Source organism: Schistocerca piceifrons, chromosome 1 (assembly GCF_021461385.2).
Source record: "Schistocerca piceifrons isolate TAMUIC-IGC-003096 chromosome 1, iqSchPice1.1, whole genome shotgun sequence".
In the NCBI taxonomy this organism is placed as follows: Eukaryota; Metazoa; Arthropoda; class Insecta; order Orthoptera; family Acrididae; genus Schistocerca; species Schistocerca piceifrons.
The window spans coordinates 983,325,899-983,348,452 of NC_060138.1; the positions used below are offsets into that span (position 1 = coordinate 983,325,899).

The window sequence follows — 22,554 nt, forward strand, 5'->3', positions numbered from 1 at the left end:
AGCTGGTCCAAGATGCATATATTTAATTCCATGGAAACCCAGATTTGTGCGGTAATGAAATCAGGTAACCTAAGACGTATCCATGTATTCTTATACAGTACATTCGGGAGTGCTGGGGCTGTGCAATGTCATGCAGAAGAAACAGGTATCCTGTAGTGTGCTGTAGATATCAAAGGCCTGCATAGCATTGGACTTCAGTTTTCGATGGCAGAAGATTCCAGGCCTTTCAGGGTCACATTCTGTATAACGTAAAATCAAACAATGAAAAATCCAGGCCTCTGGCTTCAACGGCGACAGACTGTAGTCCTGTGTGTGTGAGAGAGCTGCGTTTGCGTTGAATGGGTGTATATGATGTCTGTTTTCGACGACGGTCTTGTTGGTCGAAATTTCACTTTCTGACAGTATTTTTGTTGTGCCTGTCTGTGGCTCAGCGTTTCCACTGTATAGTTTGTGTAATGAAAACATCTCCCACACGTGAACGTCTCTAAAATCTGCTAGAATGATGCCCTATTGCCTATCGATATGTATAAACATTCGAGTGTACCAACAAGCGAATACTTCAAGCGTCCGTTGACAATCTTCAGGTGTCCATGCTAATTTCTTTGCCGTCTTTCACCCATTGAACAAAAACATGGTTCAGATTCTGTACTACACAGAGAGCAGGTGTTCCTTGATGGTTTGGTTGTAGTCGATTGTTAGTATCGAGCTTTCAGTCTATGTGATATTTGTCGCACCTGCAGAAAACGATCCTGATAGTAGTGCTTTACTTATAATCGTGGTAGTCAAGGTGCAAAATGGAAAGAGCAACGTCTGTACGATAGTCCCAAGTGCCAGGCACTGACGTAAGATCTGTCCGTGAAGAAATACATTAATACGGTCCACCTTCGTCATTCTGAGCTATCCATCTCACTGACACTCAGTATCGTCCGATGTTACGTCACAAATCCCGCTGAAAAATACCATTTGACGAGGTAACACTTCGAAAACTACTATCTTTAATGCGATGGCTCATTTGTGTAGGCGTAACCCAGCCACGCTGCTCTCTCTCTCCCTCTCTGTGAGTTAGTGTATGTGTGTATGTGTGTGTGTGTGTGTGTGTGTGTGTGTGTGTGTGTGTGCGTGCTGTGTTTCATTTTCCTATTTTTCTCAGGTTGCTGCTTACTGAGTCGGTTACAATTGGCCACTTTGTTGTACACTAAGATATGCATTGCGGTTCCTTCTGCTGTATACCAACGACTACTTAGTCGTGTGTGTGTGTGGGAAGTGGGCGGTGGGAGGGATGCTTTGAATGTTCGTGTTATATTGTTGGAGCCTTCTGAACTCTGCACGAACCTACCTGGTTGTTCTGATGTGTATTAGGTCTGACTAGACTGAATTATCTCTATCGTGAACCAAACTACAATGAGGTGGCAAAACTCACAAGATAGCGATACACACATATACTGATGGTGGTAGTTTCATGAAAAAAATGTAAATGTCGTGTGACTAGGGCCTCCCGTCTGGTAGACCGTTCTCCGGCGACTTGCGCGTCGATGGGGATGAAATGATGATGATTAGGACAACATAACACCCAGTCCCTGAGCGGAGAAAATCTCCAACCCAGCTGGGAATCGAACCCGGACCATTAGGATTGACATTCTGTCGCGCTGGCCACGTTTTTTTTCGTTGATCTCATTTTGTTTGTTATAATTTGTTCTATTTGTTCGGGGCGGACGTCCTATGACGTCCCTTTAAGTTCTTCGTTGATCCATTCACTCAGGTTTTTTAGTGTAGAGGGCAGCTAACCCTCTGACCGAACACGCTGAGCTACCGCGCTGGCTAAACAATAGTGCGTGAAAAAGTCGCAAAAATCGATGTCGGGCGTACGATGAAAGTATCCGTTAGAACATTGAGATGAAACTTGGCCTCAATAGACTGTGGCAGCAGACGACAAACGCTAGTGCCTTTGCTAACAGCAAGACATCGCATGCAGCGCCTCTCCTGGGCTCGTTACCATATCGATTGGATTTTGTACAACTAAAAAACCGTGGCCTGGTCGGATGAGGCTCGATTTCAGATGTTAGGATTCTAGCGTGGTGGGACCTCACGAGGCCGTGGACCCAAGTTGTCAACAAGACACTTTACAAGAAGGTGGGAGCTCCACAGTGATGTGGGCTGTGTTTACAGGGAATGGACTGAGTCGTGGTTATGTCAGGTTACTTGGAATCCATTTCCAGCCTTTCATGGACTCTGTGTTTCCAAACAAAGCTGGAATTTTTATGGATTATAGCGTGTTGTGTAAACGGGCGACAGTTGTTCGCAACTGGTTTTAAGAACATGCTGGGCGTTTTGAACGAATAATTTGGCCGCCAAGATCACCCGACATGAATTCCATCGAACATTTAGGGGACATCAATTGGCTCTGAGCACTGTGGGACTCAACAGCCGAGGTTATCAGTTCAAAATGGTTAAAATGGCTCTGTGCACTATGGGACTTAATTTCTGAGGTCATCAGTCCCCTAGAACGTAGAACTATTTAAACCTAACCTAAGGACATCACACACATCCATGCCCGAGGCAGGATTCGAACCTGCGACCGAAGCATATGGGACATCATTAAGAGCTCAGTTTGTGCACAAAATCCTGCACCTTCGCAATTGTGAACGGCTGTAGGAGCAGCATGGCTCAGTATTTATGCAGGAGACGTCCAACGACTGGTTGAGTCTATGTCACGTCCAGGTATTGCTCTGCTTCGGGCAAAAGTAGGTTCGACACGATATTAGGAGGTATCCAATGACTCTCGTCAGCTCACTGTGCCGGCAAACGTTTACTTACCCATGCGTGCGCGGGCGTTTGTGTGTGTGTTTGTCTGTGCACTCTATTGCTGAATTCTTCTGAAGTCTGCGTAAATCTTTGTGGTTGTTCTGTCCCGTATTGAGTCTAATGAGACTAAATTATTATTGTAATGAACTAATGTGTTAGAATTAATTAAATATCCGCCTTGCTGGACGCAACAAATTGTTGTCGTTGTCGTCGTTTCACTGGTTAGCTGTTGCAATCTATGTCTCATTGCATCTGCTTATTGTACTGAAGACTTGCTATTCTTAGAAAACTATGTTATATAATTTTTTTCTTATTTGTAAACTAACTGCAACCGTTAATTATTATAATAACAAACGTGTTTGTGTGTGAAATCTTACGGGACTTAACTGCTAAGGTCGTCAGTCCGTAAGCTTACACACTACTTAACGTAAATTATCCTAAGGATAAACACACACACCCATGCCCGAGGACTCGAACCTCCGCCGGGATCAGCCGCACAGTGCATGACTGCAGCGCCTAAGACCGCTCGGCTAATCCCGTGCGGCACAATAACCAATGTCACTGTATTGAACAACACTACGGAAAAAGAACTAAGACTATGCAAGAAGCATGCTAATTCAGGAGCAGTATTTTAACTGTGTTTGATGTGGGTTGTATGGTGTATCAGAGAGATTTTAAATTTATTTTTCCGATTATAGCCGATGTATATCCGCATAAAAAAAGGTCGTATCATGAACATGTTATGGTAGGGGGAAAGCGTCGAGAGGGGGGGGGGGGGGGCGAGGGCAAGGTCCATCTGACGCGTTAATTCACCCTAGAAATCAGAAAACGATTTCAAACAAATTAACTTTATTGGCAGAGCGAAAACACAAAGCGCTGAAACAGAGGGCGGCACGAAAAATAATTATCTCATATTGGGCGCCGGCGGCCGCTTAGGCTGGGAACATTTTTATCGGGTAGGCGGCGGCTGCCCGCGGCTGTGCTACTGGCAGTGCACGTGCTGCCGATAGGCCGGCGTTACCGCCTGCTGCGGGCTGGGGGAGTGGTGGGGAGGGGGAGAGGTGCCACAGAGGGGGAGCGACCACGGTGCTCAGCTGCGTGCTGCGCACCCAGCACTGCACGTCGTGTAAGAGCACTGCCTTTGCAAAGGACAGTAAGCAAATAGTGGTTAAACCCTGGCTTCGGCCAAGGATGGTCAGGCACTCATATAAAAGCAAACTATCCCTGTATACCACATTTAATCAACCTTTAATGCTTTTATCAACATATGAATTCAGTTGTAGCTTCACTATACTTTCGGGGACATTGTCGATACCGTTAAGGGAATAATGTAGTTGAAAATTCGGTATTGGCATTCAATACGAAGACTTGTTCGATGGAGCTCTCCGCGCTGCAGCTTTCCTGTACAGTTCTCGTGATGTACCCCTAGTTGAATCTGCCTAGTTGAATCTCTTTACTGTCCTCATGCCATGGTCTCCCTATATAACTGACACCCCCACAGTTCCTTCCATTAGCCAACTGAAGGCTCCTTGAAGCTTCAGGATACGAGGTGTGGCTATAAGATAACGAGATTGATGCTGTCATTGGGTAAGTAAGCATGCGCTGAAAATGATCTGAGATGATAATTCGTGGTGGGTCGCACCAGACCACTCAGAGCACTGATGACTCAGGGGAAAGGCCATGAACGACCAGAAACTGTAATGCATGAAGCCTTCTCAGTTGAATGCGGCATCTGTCGTGTCTGTAAACAAATCGAATCGCCGGGGGCCTTAGTTTGTGTAAGAGCTGTTATTTTGTTTTGCCAGAAAATCGTAAGTGGATTCCTTTCATGTTAATTTCTCAAATCTGTTGTCATTTACGGCATACATTCCACTTCTAAATTTACTATGTTGTTTCTGACTCTATCTGGGAGGAGACTGAGCAGTGGAACGTGTTACTTTTACACATAATCAAGAACGATCTGTCGCACTACTACACTTTAAAACACAGTTTATATGTAACTCATGTCACACAGTCTCATACGGAACCTACATCCGCTTTCTTTTATATTCTGTATATGATAAGATACTGTCATCCCCCTTCCCTACTGTGTGAATGAATGAATGAGCAAATGTATTTCTAGTTGCATGCTTGATGGTAGCAGACAAGTCTGTCTGCTAGAGAACAGTAGGACCAACGTCGGAACAGGTAGCTACGCTTTCTAAAAGCCAAGAGGTTTCTATTCTTAGTATGGTCCTGTTTGTTCCTTGTCATGTTGGTGTAGGAAGCTGCCTCTCTGGTCACTTCTGTTTTGTATCTGGAAGCACCCCTGGTAAAGGCCCACGGCAGTCTGTCCGCGGCGAGCGTCTGAAGTGGTAAGATCTCCGGCTAGGCGCGTCTCTGCTAACTCCGTAGGACTATGGATTTCTTAAGTTCAGCCTAACTGAAAATTTAATCACCTTTATTTCCGGTTTAGATCTCAAATATCTAATGTTATCTTAAAATGCAACGCAGCGTAATTCGAGTGTGAAATTCAGAATATCTTCCAGTAGTTGCTTTGTCACTACTTTGTGAGTAAAGTGGAACCACGTGTTTCATGATCCGTAACTCTGACTAAGATCATCAGTCATAAATGCGAATGTGTGTGAGATTATAACGTCTCGTCTTGACAATATTTTTCAATATAGCAACTTTTGTTTATGTTCAACCCACGTGGGGTGTACTTTGTGAGACCAGTACCACGTACTTATGCAATTGTTTGACCCATCAGGTTAATAGTAAGACGATAGTAACCAGTTCGAGGGTTTTCTTTTGTAAATTGCTTTTCGATGTAATTTATTTTAATTATCAAAATTATTGTGAAGTTACACTCTTTGTGTAAACCAAGTTGACCACGTGAAGCATCTAGTGTAGTCATCAAAGTAGCCCTCAGCTATTCTTCTCGGGAAGATTTCACAGATAGTATGAATTTAGTATACCAGTGTGTGGTAATTACATCACGGACAGGATTGCGCTACGAACGTAACTTCTTTGGGTGAAAATTGAATCGGTTGGTTGTGGTTCATTTCCTCTTGGATATGTTTCAACGTTCTTCGTGTGTTATTTTATGAATGCAGTGTTGTATATAGTCTCCCAATCTTGGCTCCCTATTTGATGTGTTCTGTAAGATTACAAACTCAGATTTTCACAGTCCTAAATAAGTGACCAGCTTAGTTGTGACTCAAGTTTAATATGCTGAAATTTTAGCAGAACAATGATCAGTGTTAAAATAAATGTCCAAATATAAACTGATTTATTGCTTTTTATTTAAATTGTCTTTATATATATAATCACCGGTTATCGTAAGATGACTTTTAAAAGATTATAATTAATGTTAGTCTGGTTGGGAATTTGGTAAGCTAGACTGGATACCTGGTGAAACAGTTGTTCAGTAATGCAAGATTAACTTCCCCAGATAGCTCACAGCTTTTAACCCGCTTTTATTGTCTTGAATATCAGCACCGCTTTCGGAACAAATTAATGCATCAACATTACAGTAGTAATAGAGCAACGAATTGAAGTTTTATGACAAACTTGGAGAAACTGCTGCTGAAAACTTTTACGGCAAGTAGTGTATCGAGAAGACCGAGGCTCAAGCATTTCCAACGTGGGCGGAGAAGGCGCTGAACGTAACTCACACCCGGGACGCCCCCCTATATCAAAAACGGATGAAACTATCGAAGACGTAGGTGATTTCACCCGACCTGACCAGCGGTTGAGTGTTTAATCGGTTGCTGAAGCTGAGGGAATGGACAAAGAATGCGTGAGGCAAATTTTACAAAACTCATTTAACAGGAGAAAAGTGGGTGCGAAACCTGTGCTGTAAGTTCACACTACCGTATAAAAGGAAACCTGTGAAAATATTTGCACTGATTCTTTGAGAAATATTGGAAACAATCCGAACAACTTGGAAAAGTAATAACATGTGATGATTCTTTGTTTTTCACATACCATTCGGAAACCAAGCGCCAGTTAACGGAATGTAAATGGCTAACTTCACCTAGAGCAAAAAAAGCTCGAGATTCAAAGCGATGGTGATTATCGTTTTTCAATATTCTTGGAATGTGTACCTGTAGGTCAAACTAGTATGTAACATTATTACCTTAAGATGATCGCTCAAATCTGTGAGAAAATAAGAAAAGGAGACAAGCCCAATTGTGCAAGAGCAAGTCAAAGATCTTGCATCATAACAACGAATCGGCTCATGTCGCACTGTCTGCTAAGAGGTTTCCAGCTAAGTACAGCATCCCAATTTTAGACTGCACACCTTATTCGCGTGACCTAGCACCGTGTGATTTTTTTCTATTCCCCAGGCTCAACTCTGCATTAAAACCAAAAAAATATCAGTTCCTTGCAGCAGTGAAAGAAAAAGCAGAGCGCATCATCAAGCAGCTCACAGAGGAAGATTTCCAGCACTGTTTCCATCATTGGAAAAATCGCCTGGAGCGTTGTAGGAATAGAGGAGGAGAGTTTATTGACGGTGACAATCACGAAACACAATGAGGCGACAAAAGTCATTCTATAGCGATATACACTAAACGGATGGCGTTAGTCTAGCCTATACAACGCATAAAAGGGCAGCGCACTGTCGCAGCTGTCATTAGTACTCAGGAGACAAAAGCACCCAAGCCAATGGGGTGCACCCCTCCAAACTCCAACCCGTCCCGGTAGCTCTCAGGAAAAGGAAAATGTATAGTGTATTCAGTTCTTTCTCTTTAAGGAAAGCTGTTTGAATATCAGAATTATGCCGATTTTTAACATGGTCGAACATGAAAATGTTTAATATCTACTCACAAGTCACCATTCGTCTTCGAAAATATGAAAAATACATCATACCCCCAAGTCTAGCCACCCCCCCCCCCCCTATCGTATGGACTGTTGTCAGGTACACAACTGGCCATTAAAATTGCTACGACAAGAATAAATGCAGATGATAAAAGGGTATTCATTGGACAAATGTATTATACTAGAACTGACATGCGATTACATTTTCACGCAATTTGGGTGCATGGATCCTGAGAAATCAGTACCCAGAACAACCACCTCTGGCCGTAATAACGGCCTTCATACGCCTGAGCATTGAGTCAAATAGAGCTTGGATGGCGTGTACAGATACAGCTCCCCATGCAGTTTCAACACGATACCACAGTTCATCAGGAGTAGTGACTGGCGTATTCTGACGAGCCAGTTGCACGGCCACCATTGACTAGACGTTTTCAATTGGTGAGACATCTGGAGAATGAGCTGGACAGGGCAGTAGTGGAATATTTTCTGTATCCAGAAAGGCCCGTACAGGACATGCAACATGTGGCCGGGCATTATCCTGCTGAAATGTAGGGTTTCACAGGGATCGAATGAAGGGTAGAGCCACGGGTCGTAACACATCTGAAATGTAACGTCCACTGTTCAAAGTGCCGTCAATGCGAGCAAGACGTGACCGAGACGTGTAACCAATGGCACCCCATACCATAACGCCGGGTGATACGCCAGTATGGCGATGACGAATACACGCTTCCAATGTGCGTTCACCGCGATGTCGCCAAACACTGATGCGACCATCATGATGCTGTAGACAGAACCTGGATTCATCCGAAAAAATGACGTTTTGCCATTCATGCACGCAGGTTCGTCGTTGAGTACACCGTCGCAGGCGCTCCTGTCTGTGATGCAGCGTCTATGGTAACCGCAGCCATGGTCTCCGACCTGATAGTCGATGCTACTGCAAACGTCGTCGAACTCTTCGTGCAGATGGTTGTCGTCTTGCAAACGTCCCCAACTGTTGACTCAGGGATCGAGACGTGGCTGCACGATCCGTTACAGCCATGCGGATAAGACGCCTGTCATCTCGACTGCTAGTGATACGAGGCCGTTGGGATCCAGCACGGCGTTCCGTATTACCCTCCTGAACCCAGCGATACCGTATTCTGCAGTCATTGGATCTCGACCAACGCTAGCAACAATGTCGCGATACGATAATCCACCATCACGATAGGCTATAATCCGACCTTATCAAAATCGGAAACGTGATGGTACGCATTTATCCTCCTTACACGAGACATCGCAACAACGTTTCACCAGCAACGCCGGTCAAGTGCTGTTTGTGTATGAGAAATCGGCTGGAAACTTTCCTCATGTCAGCACGTTGTAGGTGTCGACACCGGCGCCAACCTTGTGTGAGTGCTGTGAAAAGCTAATCATTTGGATATCACAGCATCTTCTTCCTATCGGTTAAATTTCGTGTCTGTAGCACGTCATCTTCGTGATGTAGCAATTGTAATGACTAGTAGTGTAATTCACGTGAAAAAGTTTCCCACGTGATCATGACCGCAGGACGGGAATTACTAGACACTGAACGCTTAATTGTAGTTGCAGCTACAAGCATGGAACATTCCATTGCGGAAATCGTTAGGGAATTCAATATCCTGGTATCTATAGTGTCAAGAGTGTGCCGAGAATACCAAATTTCAGAAAGTGCCTCTCTTCACAGACCATGCAGTGGCCGACTGCCATCACTTAACGACCAAGAACAGCGGCGTTTGCTTACAAATGCCATTGATAACAGGGAAGAAGCACTGCATGATGTAACCGCAAAAGTCAATGTGGGGCGTACGTATCCGTTAGGATAGTGCGGCGAAATTTGGCGTTGATGTGTTATGGTAGCCGACGACCGTCGCGGGTGTCTTTGCTAGCAGTACGAAATCGCCTGCAGCGGCTCTCCTGAACTTGTGGCCGCATCGGTTGTGCACGAAGACAACTGAAAAACCGTGGCCTGGTTAGATGAGACTCGATTTCAGCTGGTAAGAGCTGATGGTAGCGTTCTACTTTGCCGCATATCACACGAAGCCATGGATCCAAGCTGTCAACAAGACGCTATGTAACCTGGTGGTGGTTGTGTTTCCGTGGAATGGACTGGATCCTCTGGTCCCACTGAACCGATCGTTGACTGTAAATGGTTATGTTAGGGAACTTGGTGACCCAAACAACGATGCGTCTGGTCACCGGACCACAATTGTTCGCGATTGATTTGAAGAACTTTCTGGATAGTTCGAGCGTATGATTTGGCTATCTAGATCGACCAAAATGGATCCCACCAACCATTTCTGGGACATAACAGGTAACTCAGTTCGTGCACCAAATTCTGCACGGATGACACTTTCACAGTTACTACGGATGGCTATGGAGGTAGCATGGCTCAATATTTTTCCAGGGGACTTTCAACGACTTGTAGAGTCCATGCCACATCGAGTTACGGCACTACACCGGGCAAAAGGATGCCTAACATGAAGTTAGACGGTATCCCATGACTTTTGTCACCTCATTGTACGTATGTTTCTGAAATAAAACGTTTTACGGGAGTAATCCCATTATTTTGTAGCCACGATTTGTACGTCCTGTCAACTGTCCCATTCTTTCAGTCACGTTGCTTCAGAAATCTCTTTTTTCCCAAATTCAGTTCTGTACCTTCCATTATCTAACTCGACCTTCCCATTTAGTCTTCAGCATACATCTGTAGCACTACATTTCAAAATTTTTTATTCTGTTGTTGTCGGAATTAGTTATTGTCACGTTGCATTTCCGTGTAAGGCTCCACTCTAGACAAATATCTTGAAAAAAGATTTCGCTACACTTACATTTATATTAGATGTTAACAACTTTCTTTTCTTTCAGAAATACTTTCCTTGCTGTTGTCCGTCTGAATCTTATATTCTCTCTACTTCGACCATCATCAATTATGTTGCTGCTCAGCTAACACACCATATCTAATAATTTCACTGTTTCAGTTCCTAATCTTATTCCTTTAGCACCACCCGATGTATCTCGACTACACTCCATTACGCAACTTTTGCTTTTGTGAACGTTCGTCACATAACCTCTTTCCATGTCACTGCCCCTTTTTAATTTATTTTTCCGTCTTATCATTTGGTGAACCACTCTATCCACGTAACTTAGTGTTCTACTTTATCGACTTTTTTTTTTTTAACAGGATTGCCAGGAGTTAACAGAAGTTGATATCTATTATAGACAGTATAACGTAAGTCACCGGGTCCGCTGCTGGTAAAACGATCGGTGTACCGAATAACTGGTCTTCAGTAGCGTGCCGCCTTCAGCTGGGTGAGAATGAGGCTTCCATCAAGGAGTCCTTACGGTGTGTTATGAAAAATGTTAAAAAGAAACTTCTGATCTGTACGTGGCTAAGTAAGATATTAGCGTGTGGCTAATCTTCATTTGTTTGTAACTGTCATGTGTCAATGACAGTTAGGGTGTTAAGAGATGCATTATTGTTATTCTTTTGAGGCACTGTAGAGGGTGTGTTAAACTTTTTGGGTCAAATTGAAACTGATTATATTGAGATACAGAAACAATGATCGGATAAGAATATTTGTTGTGTTAAGGGCATACGCAGCGCACACAGCAAAACAACAACGTAGCTCATAGTAACTGTTCAAAGCGACGACTGCCAGTCTCAGTGCATGTATTCAGACGGTGGATGCAGTTCTGGAGACTGTACTCCTTGTCCGCGGAAGGATATGGTTTCAGCATTACGGTGCACCAGCCCTCTGTGATGTTTATGTTCGCGAGCATCTGAACAACAATTACCCTCATCGCTGCATTGGAGTGAGAGGTCCTGTCCCAACATCAGCGTAATCGCCGGATGTCCTCTTCCTCTGCGGTTGCGTCAAAACCTTGGTTCATGAAACCCGTGTAGAAATGACAGAAGACCTGCTTGCTAGGATCCAAACCGTCTGTCTCCTGGTATGAAAGACACCAGAGATCTTTGAGAGAGTGCGGCAAAACTTCATCGGCCGTTGCGATGAATACATTGAGACAGGCAGTCGTCACTTTGAACAAATACCATGAGCTACATCGTGGTTATGCGGTGTACGCTGTGTACGTCCATAACACAATAAATACGAATTTCTGACCATTGGTTACCTATCTCAATATAGTCGCTTGTGGACCTCCTATCATCAGTTTTGATTTGATTCAAAACTGTTGAGACTACCCGCATTTTTTCGTAATATAACCTGTGGTGACTATCATTGTAGTCGAGGCTTTTGTGGAGCAAGTCAGTAACGCTTTGTTCCACCTCTGCAACAAACTATTCGCCTTATCATTAGTGATACAGGTGTCGGGTGTCCTCATGAGGGATATCGTGGCAAATAATGTGCAACTAGAGCGTTAGACAGTCAAATTCCCGGGGTGGTTGGAGGGCTGTGGGGGGATCTGTTCATAATGATCCAAATGTTCTTAAGGGAGAGAAATCCGGCAATCTTGCTGATCAAGGTATGATTTGACAGGCAGTAGTAACTCTCGCCTCGTGCAGGCAACCATTATCTTGCAGAAATGTAAGCCCAGGACGACTTCCCACGAAAGGCAACAAAACGGGACGCAGAATATCATGAACATACCGCTGTGCTATAAGGGTGCTGTGGATGACTAGTAAAGGGGTCCTGCTATGAAATGAAATGGCACATCAGGGCTTCGCTGCTGGCTGTCGGGCCGTATGGCCGACGAGAGTCTGGTCAATATCCAATCGCTGTCCGGGGCGTCTCCAGACACGAAATTCCGCTTAAAATCTCACTGAGTGGAGTAGAATTGTCTTCAGTGACGAGTCCCGCTTCGAAATGATGCACGATAACTACTGAAGACGTGTCTTGAGATGCCCCAGATAGCGGTGGGACACCAACCTGACTGTCGCCCACCATAAGGCCCGAAAATCGGGAGTGATGGTCTGGGATGTCATTTCATGTCATAGCGGGACCTCTTTGATTGTCATCCGCGGCACCCTTACAGCACAGTGGTACGTCGACGATATTCTACGTCCTGTTTTGTATTGCCCTTTCTGGAAATCCATCCTAGGCAGCAAGATAATGCACGTCCATACATGGCGATAGTTTCTGTTGCGTGTTCCGTGCTTGCGAACCCCTTCCTTGGCCACCAAGTTTGCCGGATCGGCAACTGAGAAAGTTTGGAGCGCTATGGGAGGGTCTTCCAACCAGCTCGGGATTTTGATGATCTAATGCCAGCTGGACACAATTTAGCACGATACCCCCAGGAAGAGAACCAACAACTCTAGCGATGTGACAAGCCGAAGGATTGCTTGTTTAAGGGCCAGCGATTGAGAAATGCGTTATTGACTTGCTGTGTTTGTGAATTCTTTTGTCGTAAATAAATTATGCAATTCTTCTAGAACTGTAATCATTTATTTCTCTGCAGATGCACATCGCGTCTAGAGAGTTTCGTACCATTCGCATAATTCCTTCATGCTACCCCGGTTCTTTTCATTTGGGTCTTTCAGTGCATTTGATCGAAGTTACATTGTGTCTCCTCTATGTACGAGAGTCGTTCTTCGGAAGTAGCGATTTTTATTCAAGAATCGTAACACTCCTGTTCCCCGTCGTCAATTTATGAGCAGCCAGGCAACTTTATTAAGTCAAGTTTGGATTACTATCGTTGCGAGGTAGTTGTTATTTCGGGGAATTTATTCATGTGGCATCTCACTATGCCGATAACTTGTACTCGGTACGTCTAGATTACTATGGGCCAATAGGTCAACAAATCTCATTTTTCCAAGAATAGTAAGCGCCTTAAGGATAAAAGATGTCCGGCAGAACAGTTTCGAACGATGAATGAGTATCTTAATGCTTTTTCTGCGTTTTCACAGATGTCTATCATTGTATATGTTTAATTCATGCTCATTGCGCAGCAATAAGGAACATGGGTCATTTATGTGCTAGCGGTAGTGTCCCGTAAACACAGAATCATAATTATCAATATTATTTAGTCGTCGTCGTTGTCATATTTGGCGTCAGAGCCCACTCCGCTATTTAGTCTTACAGTGTAGGGGCTCTAACATACTACAAGACACGTTGAACAGTGAAAATATAATACTCAAAAAGAGCTTCTTTTTCTTTTCCTATGCTACGTTTCTGCAGGTATTACATAAGTTTATCGTGATCCTAAAATTCTGATAACGACAGTGCAACTAAACAGTTAACACAAATGTGCTAAGAGCCTTTGAACCCCTTGATGTCAGTACATCCAGTGGAACCACTACATCTGCAACGCTACACAATATTAAACGGTGTTTCTCTCTATTCGATGAGTCGACGCGGTGAGAATATTAGTGTCAACCATTTCTGTAATACTCAACAGTGCTTTGCTCTACGAAGGGTTTCAGAGTTATAAGTTGTGTGCCGGTGTTCAGAAAAACGAATACCAGTCGGCAGTACCAACAAATGAAAGATTTCACTTTAAGACTGGCAAGTGGTACTAATACAAGATAAAAAGGAAGAAAATTGGGAAATAGTAACACTTATGGAATAAGACACCTCTAACTAAAGCACTACAATACTGTTAGGTCCTCCCGTCTGGCTAGTGAAGTATATATTCAGAGAGTGATAATCAAAGGAGTGGCGTCCGAGGGCGTGAATTAGAGACAATTGAATCTAGCACAGCGTCTATCAGATTCACCATATCGCATCTTAGACAGGCTTTATACATAGACAGATCACAAATTTCACGTGGCTGGAAGTAACACACTTCTTGCACACTGCAGTAACCTTGTCTTCAGCTGTACCTTCAACACGTTAGGAGTAACCTCACATTTCTAGACGAGATCAATGAATGCCTTTTGATTAGGATCGAGCACTGCATCAATGATGTAGCATGGTTCTTAGTTTTCCTCGCGATTACGCCGTGATGCAGAGTATTTACAGTTTCTTCATTTTGCTGCTGAAAAACCTGATGTTTGTTATTGTTTGAACAGTAAAGTTCATATTTAATAACGTAGTCCCCTTATTTTCTCTCAAATTCAACAAGTTCGCAATTTCTTATAATAAGGAACCCAAATACGAGATTCTTGCACACAGTTTCGCTTCCTTTTCAATATTACAATTTGTTTACTTATTGTTGATGTATGTGAATATTTGTGTGGTGAAATTGTCAGTTACATCTAAGTCCGCAAGCACAATACATGTAATTAAAATACTTTCCTAATATGTTTGGGTTTATAAGTTTTGTAGTGTAGTTTACCCGACTTTTGTAGATACCTGTTGAATGTAATCTGATCACGCATGTCAGTCACTGAATGTGAAAAGGGCTGAACTTTTTGATTGTACGAATGTTGTGAGCGTGAGAGGGAGAGGAATAGTTTAAATGAGTTTTGACATTTGACAGTGAAGGTTTCGTTGCGTTAGCTTCCTGGACTGAGCTTTGAACGATTTGTGTCGACAGTGAACGTGGTGGACGGGGAGGTGCTGACCATCACCAAGGTGAGCCGGCTGCACATGGGCGCCTACCTGTGCATCGCCTCCAACGGCGTCCCGCCCTCCATCAGCAAGAGGGTGCTGCTGCGAGTGCAGTGTAAGTAGACTCACCGCCAAATCTGCCGTCAGTCGCATGCGCTTTCTGCAGCGTCGCTGTCTGCTGTCTGCGAAGGCACGGGTACGGAAAGCAGGGTAGCACAAAACAACTCCCTCGGGTGCTATCCTCCAATTTTTGCCTGCCTCTGAGAAGAATAATAACTTTGCATAACCATCTTGAGGTTGAAGCTTTTTTGTCCGTGTTTGCATTAACAATAACATATGTTTTTGGGTAAGGTCCGCCTTTACAAAATACAATTTTGTTTTTCGTCCCAGACATGTTTCATTGCAGCTGCGGCATCATCAGTGGTATTTTTATTATTATGGCGGTTAAACATAAGGAATGATCTTTACTGTTTAAATACATCAAATAATTAGTTTCTAAATAGTAATTACACATTTTTGAAGAGCACATAAAATTGTATATTCAGAATTTCTTACGACATGGTGTGGTTTTCCTGCTGTATTACGTTTTTACGGTGTCTGTTTTCCTTTACAGTTTGTCACCTGCAACTATATACAACATAATAGCAAAACATTTACACAAAAATTACGATTTATAAACTGTTATGGCTATGCCTGAGATTAATAATTTATGTGAAAGATAATGTGTGTGTGTGTGTGTGTGTGTGTGTGTGTGTGTGTGTGTGTGTGTGTATGTATGTGTGTGTGTGTGTGTGTGTGTGTGTGTGTGTGTCTGTCTATTTACAATATGTTTGACTTTCAGTTTCTTTTTCGTTTCTTCTTCATTGTCAAGTTCTGTGTATTGAGTTGTCACTGTCAATGTCAGTGTCACTGGTTACCAGCAGTGATAACAAGCTGGTGGACACTGGAACAGATGAAGGTGTGAAAACAAGATGGCGGATAGTCGAAGAGTTGAAGATGTCATTGGCAGTTGTTTTGAATTTCTCAGAGATTTGTGTTTGTGAAAAGAGAGAGAGAGAATTGGTTTGAGGATTTATCATTTTATATATCTTAGTTTTATGTATGTAATTACGTATGTGTCTGTCTATGTGTTGCGGGGGGAGTTATATTTGTTGGTATTACCTAATAATTCTGTGAGAGCAGAGAACAGGGTTTCATTGCAGAGAGACATGCATTCATTTATTACTTGCTTTGCTTCAACTGTGGTTTTTTTCATTCGTCATGTACCCATAAACATAAATTAATATGCTATGTGAATGTAAAAGGATTGGTTGCACATCGTTACAGCACATTGTGAAAAAAAAAACTGTGGAACATGGAACCCATTAAAAGGGCCAACTAACTAGCACCTTTATATTTTATCCGTTTGTGCCATCGCTAGATTAATTAAAGGGTATTAACTTGTAAATATATCTGTTACTATCAGATTCAGCTTCTTAAGTGAGTAAATGTACTGTGACACTATGATTAGTGTTTCCAGCTGCGTAAAGGGATACTTATGAGTTGAGTGTGTGTGTGTGTGTGTGTGTGTGTGTGTGTGTGTGTGTCGACTCCACACATAAATCTAATTGTATTTTTTTATGCAATGAATACTAGTTGCCTAAGCAGGAGTTACGCCAGAATAGTATCCCATAAGACACCAATGAATTAAAATGTGCAAAATATGTTAACTGAGTGACTTTTATGTACCCAGAGTTATCAATATTAGTCTTATTGCAAAATTAGCTAAGGCAAAACCTAAGAATAAATAATGTCCTACCGTATTTATTGTTTTTTTTATGTACCAGGTCAGTCGCAGATGGGATATTATTGACACAAAAACGTCATTTACTATTTTTCTGTTAATGATTCTTTGCTTGGCATCGAAACAATGCTTGTTTCATCTGAAGTCCGTACTAGCTGTGCCTCCTGTCTGAAATTAAGTGGAAGGTCATTAACATAAAGCAATACCAGTAGGGAGCAATGATCGAACCCTGTGCGACTCATTGCAATTTCTCCACATGCAGATGATATAGCGCACCTATTTATGATTATTTTTGTAATTTTTGTTTATTTTCTGACGAAGTCAGTTTTTGATGCAACAGTCACAACCAGTTTCATGCACATTGGCCGTCTGCAGATGGTTATGACTGTTTCGTAATGTGTTATTGTGTCGACAAATAAACAAAAATTACAAAAGTCGATCTCCATCTCTGTAAATGATATCTCATGCCTATTTGTTTCAGGTGAACAGCGTCTTAGGGTAGCTTCCTGCATTTTATTTCTTAAATAAGAATTAACAAGAATTTTGCTGAACTATGTAGTAGTAGTAATAGTAGTAGCTGCTTTATTCATCTGTAGATCTCGTTTGACAAGGATATAGGACATGTCAAAGTATTTACAAGTTTAGAACAATTTAAAATAAGCTGAATCATACATACATACATTTACAGAATTCTAATTAGAGACAATCAATAGATTTACCCCTGTTATACAATCCTTTTCTTACAAATAGCTTATTAAGTAATGTAATGCCTCACTGTTCACACATATCTAACTATCAGTCACTGCACACACTATACACACATTGTTTCATAACACTTCACTCACCACACACAGAATCACACACAAACACACACACACACACACACACACACACACACACACACACACACACTCACACACACAGGCGATCTTGGGGCCATTTTCTGTACCACAACTTCCCATTTGCTATCCTGAAAAACTGTGACAGCATCCCTCCATGAGTGAGATGTTGACCTCAGAAAGAGGAAGAGAGTATTGTGCCATGCATAGTTTGGGGGTAAGTATTTCTAGAAAGGAAAACAGAAGGAAAAAGAATAAAGTGAAGGTGTTATGTGGAATTTTGGATGTTTTATAATAATTATTACTATAATTTATTTTTATGACATTTTTTATCAAACCCCTACTCTGTTTTTTCTAAGTAATACTTCAGTGCATAAAATGTATTGCGTAACAGGTACTTCTTTGCTGCCTTTTTAAATAAGTGTATTTTTGCAATTTCTCTAATCTGTTTTGGTAATTTATTGTACAGTTTTATTCCTTGATAGAAAATGCTGTTTTGAGTTTTATGTTATTTTTCCCTTGGTAAAAGTAAGTTGAGTCTAGCTTTTGTTGCATGTATTACATAAAAACTTAACTTATCTAATAGAATATTATTAATGACACTATCAATACCTTTGGTAAGTTGAGAAAAGCCCAGTTTGTAATATTCTGTTATTGAAAGATTTTATTATATTCTCAGTAAAGGTTTAATTAGCTAACTCAATAGAATAGAGGTTTTGAAATCCGAACTGTAATTGGTAAGGTATACTATTATTCCACAGAAGGGAGACAAACCTAGAGTACTTTATGTTCTCAAAAATTTTAGAACATGCTACATGAAGTGACACTGGGTGGTAGTTACTGACTTCTGTGCAATCCCCCTTTTTATAGACAGGGACAACAACAGCATATATCTATCTTTGTGGGAGAACACCTTGAAATAATGATGCATTACATAAGTGCTTAAGAACTTTTTATATTACAGGGACACAACTTTTTAGCGTCTTGTTGTTATTGGCCCTAATATGATATTTTACTATTTTGGGTTATAATGACACTCTTATTTCAGATAGACCAGTGAGATAAATTTTTAATTTACAAAGTATCCTCTTTATTGCCTCAACAGTTTGTATTTGCTCTTTCTTCTGAACTATTTGCACCAATTTCCTCATACATTTTTAAAAAGTAATAAAACTATCTGCTATATATGAACTGTCATTCACAATGCTTCCATTTCCTTTAACAGAAATAATGTCATCACCTATGGCTACTTTCCCCATCTCTCTGTTAAGAATATTTGGTTTTCTTTTTCCTTTATTGTCTTATGTGTGAAGTTCAGATAAGATGTGCATGCTCCTGGATTGTTTTGCAACTTCTCTTAATATGTTACAATACTATTAATATTAATAAAGAACTCCTGGCTCAGTATTTGCTCTTACTATTTTGTACAAATCTTTATTTTTCATTGTGAAGAGACTCATTTCTGAAAAAGAGAAATTTTTTAGTATTGATTATAAATTTGAATATTATTTAGTCTTCCCTGATGGCGTTTTTATGAAGTATAATATTTTCAGAAATGAAATGGTGACAATAATCATTTCAGACAAGAAGAGAATAGTAGAATTTGAAATATGGTACTAGGTAAGAATGTTGAGATTGGATGGGTAGATAGGAAAACTGAAGAGATACTAAATCCAATTGGGGAAACAACAATTTATGACACAACTTGACTACAAGATGGCTTGAGTTGATAGCACACATCCTGAAGCATCAAGGAGCAATCAGTTTGGTAGTGGAAGGAAGTGTGTGAGGTGGAGGTTATAAACAGTAGATGGAGATCAAGACTTGAATATGGTAGACAAGTTGAAATGGCCATAGCTTACGGCAGCTATTCAAATACAAGGAATGTTTGCTCAGAATACACTGTAGTGGAGAGCTGACTCAAACCAGCCTTTGGACTGATGACTGCAGGCCATTAGTAAATTTTGCCTATTCTATTTGATAAACAGATAATTGTTTTACTAGGACATCTGAGAGAGAGTACTATTCACAAAACAAGCTACCTGGTATTCAGGTTGAATAAGTACATGTCTCCTTTATCCGGAAGTTGATTTGATCACCACAGTGGTTTAATAGGCACGGTAGTATTCAAAGTGGTATGTTTCTCTCCTTCTTAAGGACTTTGAAATGACTTTCCCTGCTAGCTATAAGAGGACCTATACTGTATCGTGGCCTTCGAAACTCTGTGCAACGTAAGCATTTTTCACAATAACAAATAACTGCCATATTCGAAAGACCCTCTAAGAGACAGAAAACATCCTATGGCCGACTGAGATTAGAATCCCAGACGTTTGGGTTTGTAGTCAATACCTACTGAGTCACCAAGTGTGTGTGACGTTGTATATTCATTGGCAGTTCAGAATATTTAGAGACTTTATCCTGCTTTGTACCTTGTAGATTTTGCTCATTTACCTGAGTGACATCTCCAAAAGCGGCAGGGTACCCCACAGCATATTTCTTGAATTAAATAACTGCTGTAACAACGACCTATATGATAGTTTTCCTGTTACTGTGTATCAGTGGTAAATGCTATATTAATGTAGAAATTTTATTCCAGTATAATTATGTATTATTTTTGGTAAATTGTATATTCATAAATTATAATTTTCTACTTTTTTTACAGTCATAAAAAAGAGAATCTGATTTTTCTATTTCCTCCCACATTTCTATATCAGTCTCATCATAACTACTAAATTTAATTTTGTATTCTTCCTTATAAATTTGCTTTAATACATTAATACTGTCAGTATGGTCCTGACTTCTCAAATGTACTGGAAGTGAAGATGGTTTAAAATATTCGTTGCAAATATTACATTCAACCTGTTTCTCTCTTGGTTTGCTATTTCTGTCAAAGAAAATGCCCGTTTAAATTCATCCAACACACTAGCTGTATTTATATGTATTGAAAAATTTAAAAATAATGATAACGAATTTCATGATCTGGAGTTCATTATATGAGTAAATTGCGATATTTATTTTTTATTTATTCAATTTTTATATTTTATTTTTGTGGTTGGAGTGGGTGAGATAATTAACCCCCCCCCAGCGCTGAATGGGCCTACTTACTACCAGCACATACGCCGCTGCAGAGTGAAAATTTCGTCCACGTACCGTTTAAGTTATCTGCAAAAATACTGTCTTTTAAAAATCAATTAGTGTGTTGTCGTACAGATGCGAAGGTTAAACAGTCATAAGAAAACGAAAAACCTGTGTGAAAATAAGAATAATTGTAACTCAAGATTAAAGTTTGTTGTAAGACTCCTGAACAGGACAAAAGCCATTGCAAAAGAAATGTGCAACATTAGTTTCGTTCTACGTCTTTGCTAGTCACGGAGTTCACAGAAAAATTCTTGCCGCTTGCGTGCGAATTTAATCCTTTCAGACCCATTGGCTACAATTGTGTCGATCAACTTTTACAATTGATGAAAAGCTCTCCCTATTCCGGCCGAGTATAAGTATCATAAAACCGCGACGTTTCGACGAATAGCATACTCATTACATTCTGGCGAAATGTCGAGATTTCGTGGATGCAGACCTACTTTCATCTGCGGTATGGCCCCCTCCACCTGGCTCCGGCTGGCTGCCGAGAGGCCGCGAACGGGGTTAGGGGGGAGAAGTCGCGGTGCTGGGGGTAGCCGGCGCCTCGCTCATACCTCTGTCAGAGTATTCTGGACTTGTCTGGCGAAGAGGATGGTGGTGGGCGCGCTCTCGACGAATTGCTGCTATCGTTGGATTCCATGCCACACTCAGCTGGTACCCTTCGTCACTGTTTACAAGATCCTTGTGAATTCGAATTTCGATGGGCTCATTTATGACACTGTCCAAAAAACCGATGCCTCGGCACAGCACCTTGTTGTTCTCGAAGTCAAATGTGTGGTCTTGCTTGATGCTGTGTTCTGCTATTGCCAATTTCTCTGTCTGTCCCAGCCGCACATGCCTCATATGTCCATTGTACTGTTTACCGCGTTCGCTGGAGGTGCTGTAAATTCCTAGTGGGCTTTGGCAGAGCCAAGTCACTCGGTGGTAGTCGAAAGACTGTTTTTATTTTCGATATTTTCAGAAGCCTCACAATTCAGGCTGAAAGCGGTACCAAATACGGAAGAGAAGCGAGTTTCTTGTCTTACTCTCTCTCTTCCTAATTTTACGCGGTCTGTCTCGTCATAAACGCCCACCTTATCTGCGCTTCGCTGTACCCAGTTTTGCGAAATACATCCTTCAGGTGCTGCAGTCAGTCTGAGAATCTTTCTTCGTTACTATAACGTGCACCCTGTTCACCAAGGTTAACTGCATTATTCCCCTCTGGGCTGGATGGTGGCAGCTTCTTGTATGCAGGTACAGGTCTGTGTGAGTCTTCTACCCATATACTAAATGGCCTACTGTGACATCTGACTTCTTCGTTATTCGTATATCCAGAAACGGGAGCCAATCATTCTCTTCTATTTCAATAGTGAAGGTGATGTTACCATGGTTGCTGTTAAGATGGTACCGAAGCTCATCTAGTGCCTGCCTGCGATGTTCGAGAACCACGAAAGTATCGTCAGCAAAGCGGCAGAAGCGCTTCGGATTTTGGCGAGCAGTTGGTCGGGCTACCTCCTCAAAGTGTTCCATGTAAAGATTTGCGATCCCTGGAGCAATGAAGATCCCATGGCGACTCCATCTGTTCATAAACTGCTATAGTCGGTGGTCGTTAGCGCATGTTGAGTTTAATTATTTGGGGCTCGAAATGTTGATTCAGCAGAGCCAAGTAGTCTTGCAGAGGTACTTGCGTGCAGAGCGAAGTAACGTCGAAGCTAACTAGAAGGTAATCTCTTAGTAATTACAA

At 41.7% G+C, this 22,554-nt stretch overlaps 1 protein-coding gene across 1 annotated transcript in view; it reads left to right on the top strand.

Annotated features, from left to right (window-relative positions):
• Window positions 1-22,554, top strand: part of LOC124776951 (neurotrimin-like) — a 1,187,890-nt gene that overhangs the window by 935,925 nt on the left and 229,411 nt on the right. The window contains exon 7 of the mRNA XM_047252183.1: window positions 15,058-15,186. Within this exon, the coding sequence (XP_047108139.1) occupies window positions 15,058-15,186 (129 nt within the window). The remainder of the gene's footprint in view (window positions 1-15,057; window positions 15,187-22,554) is intronic.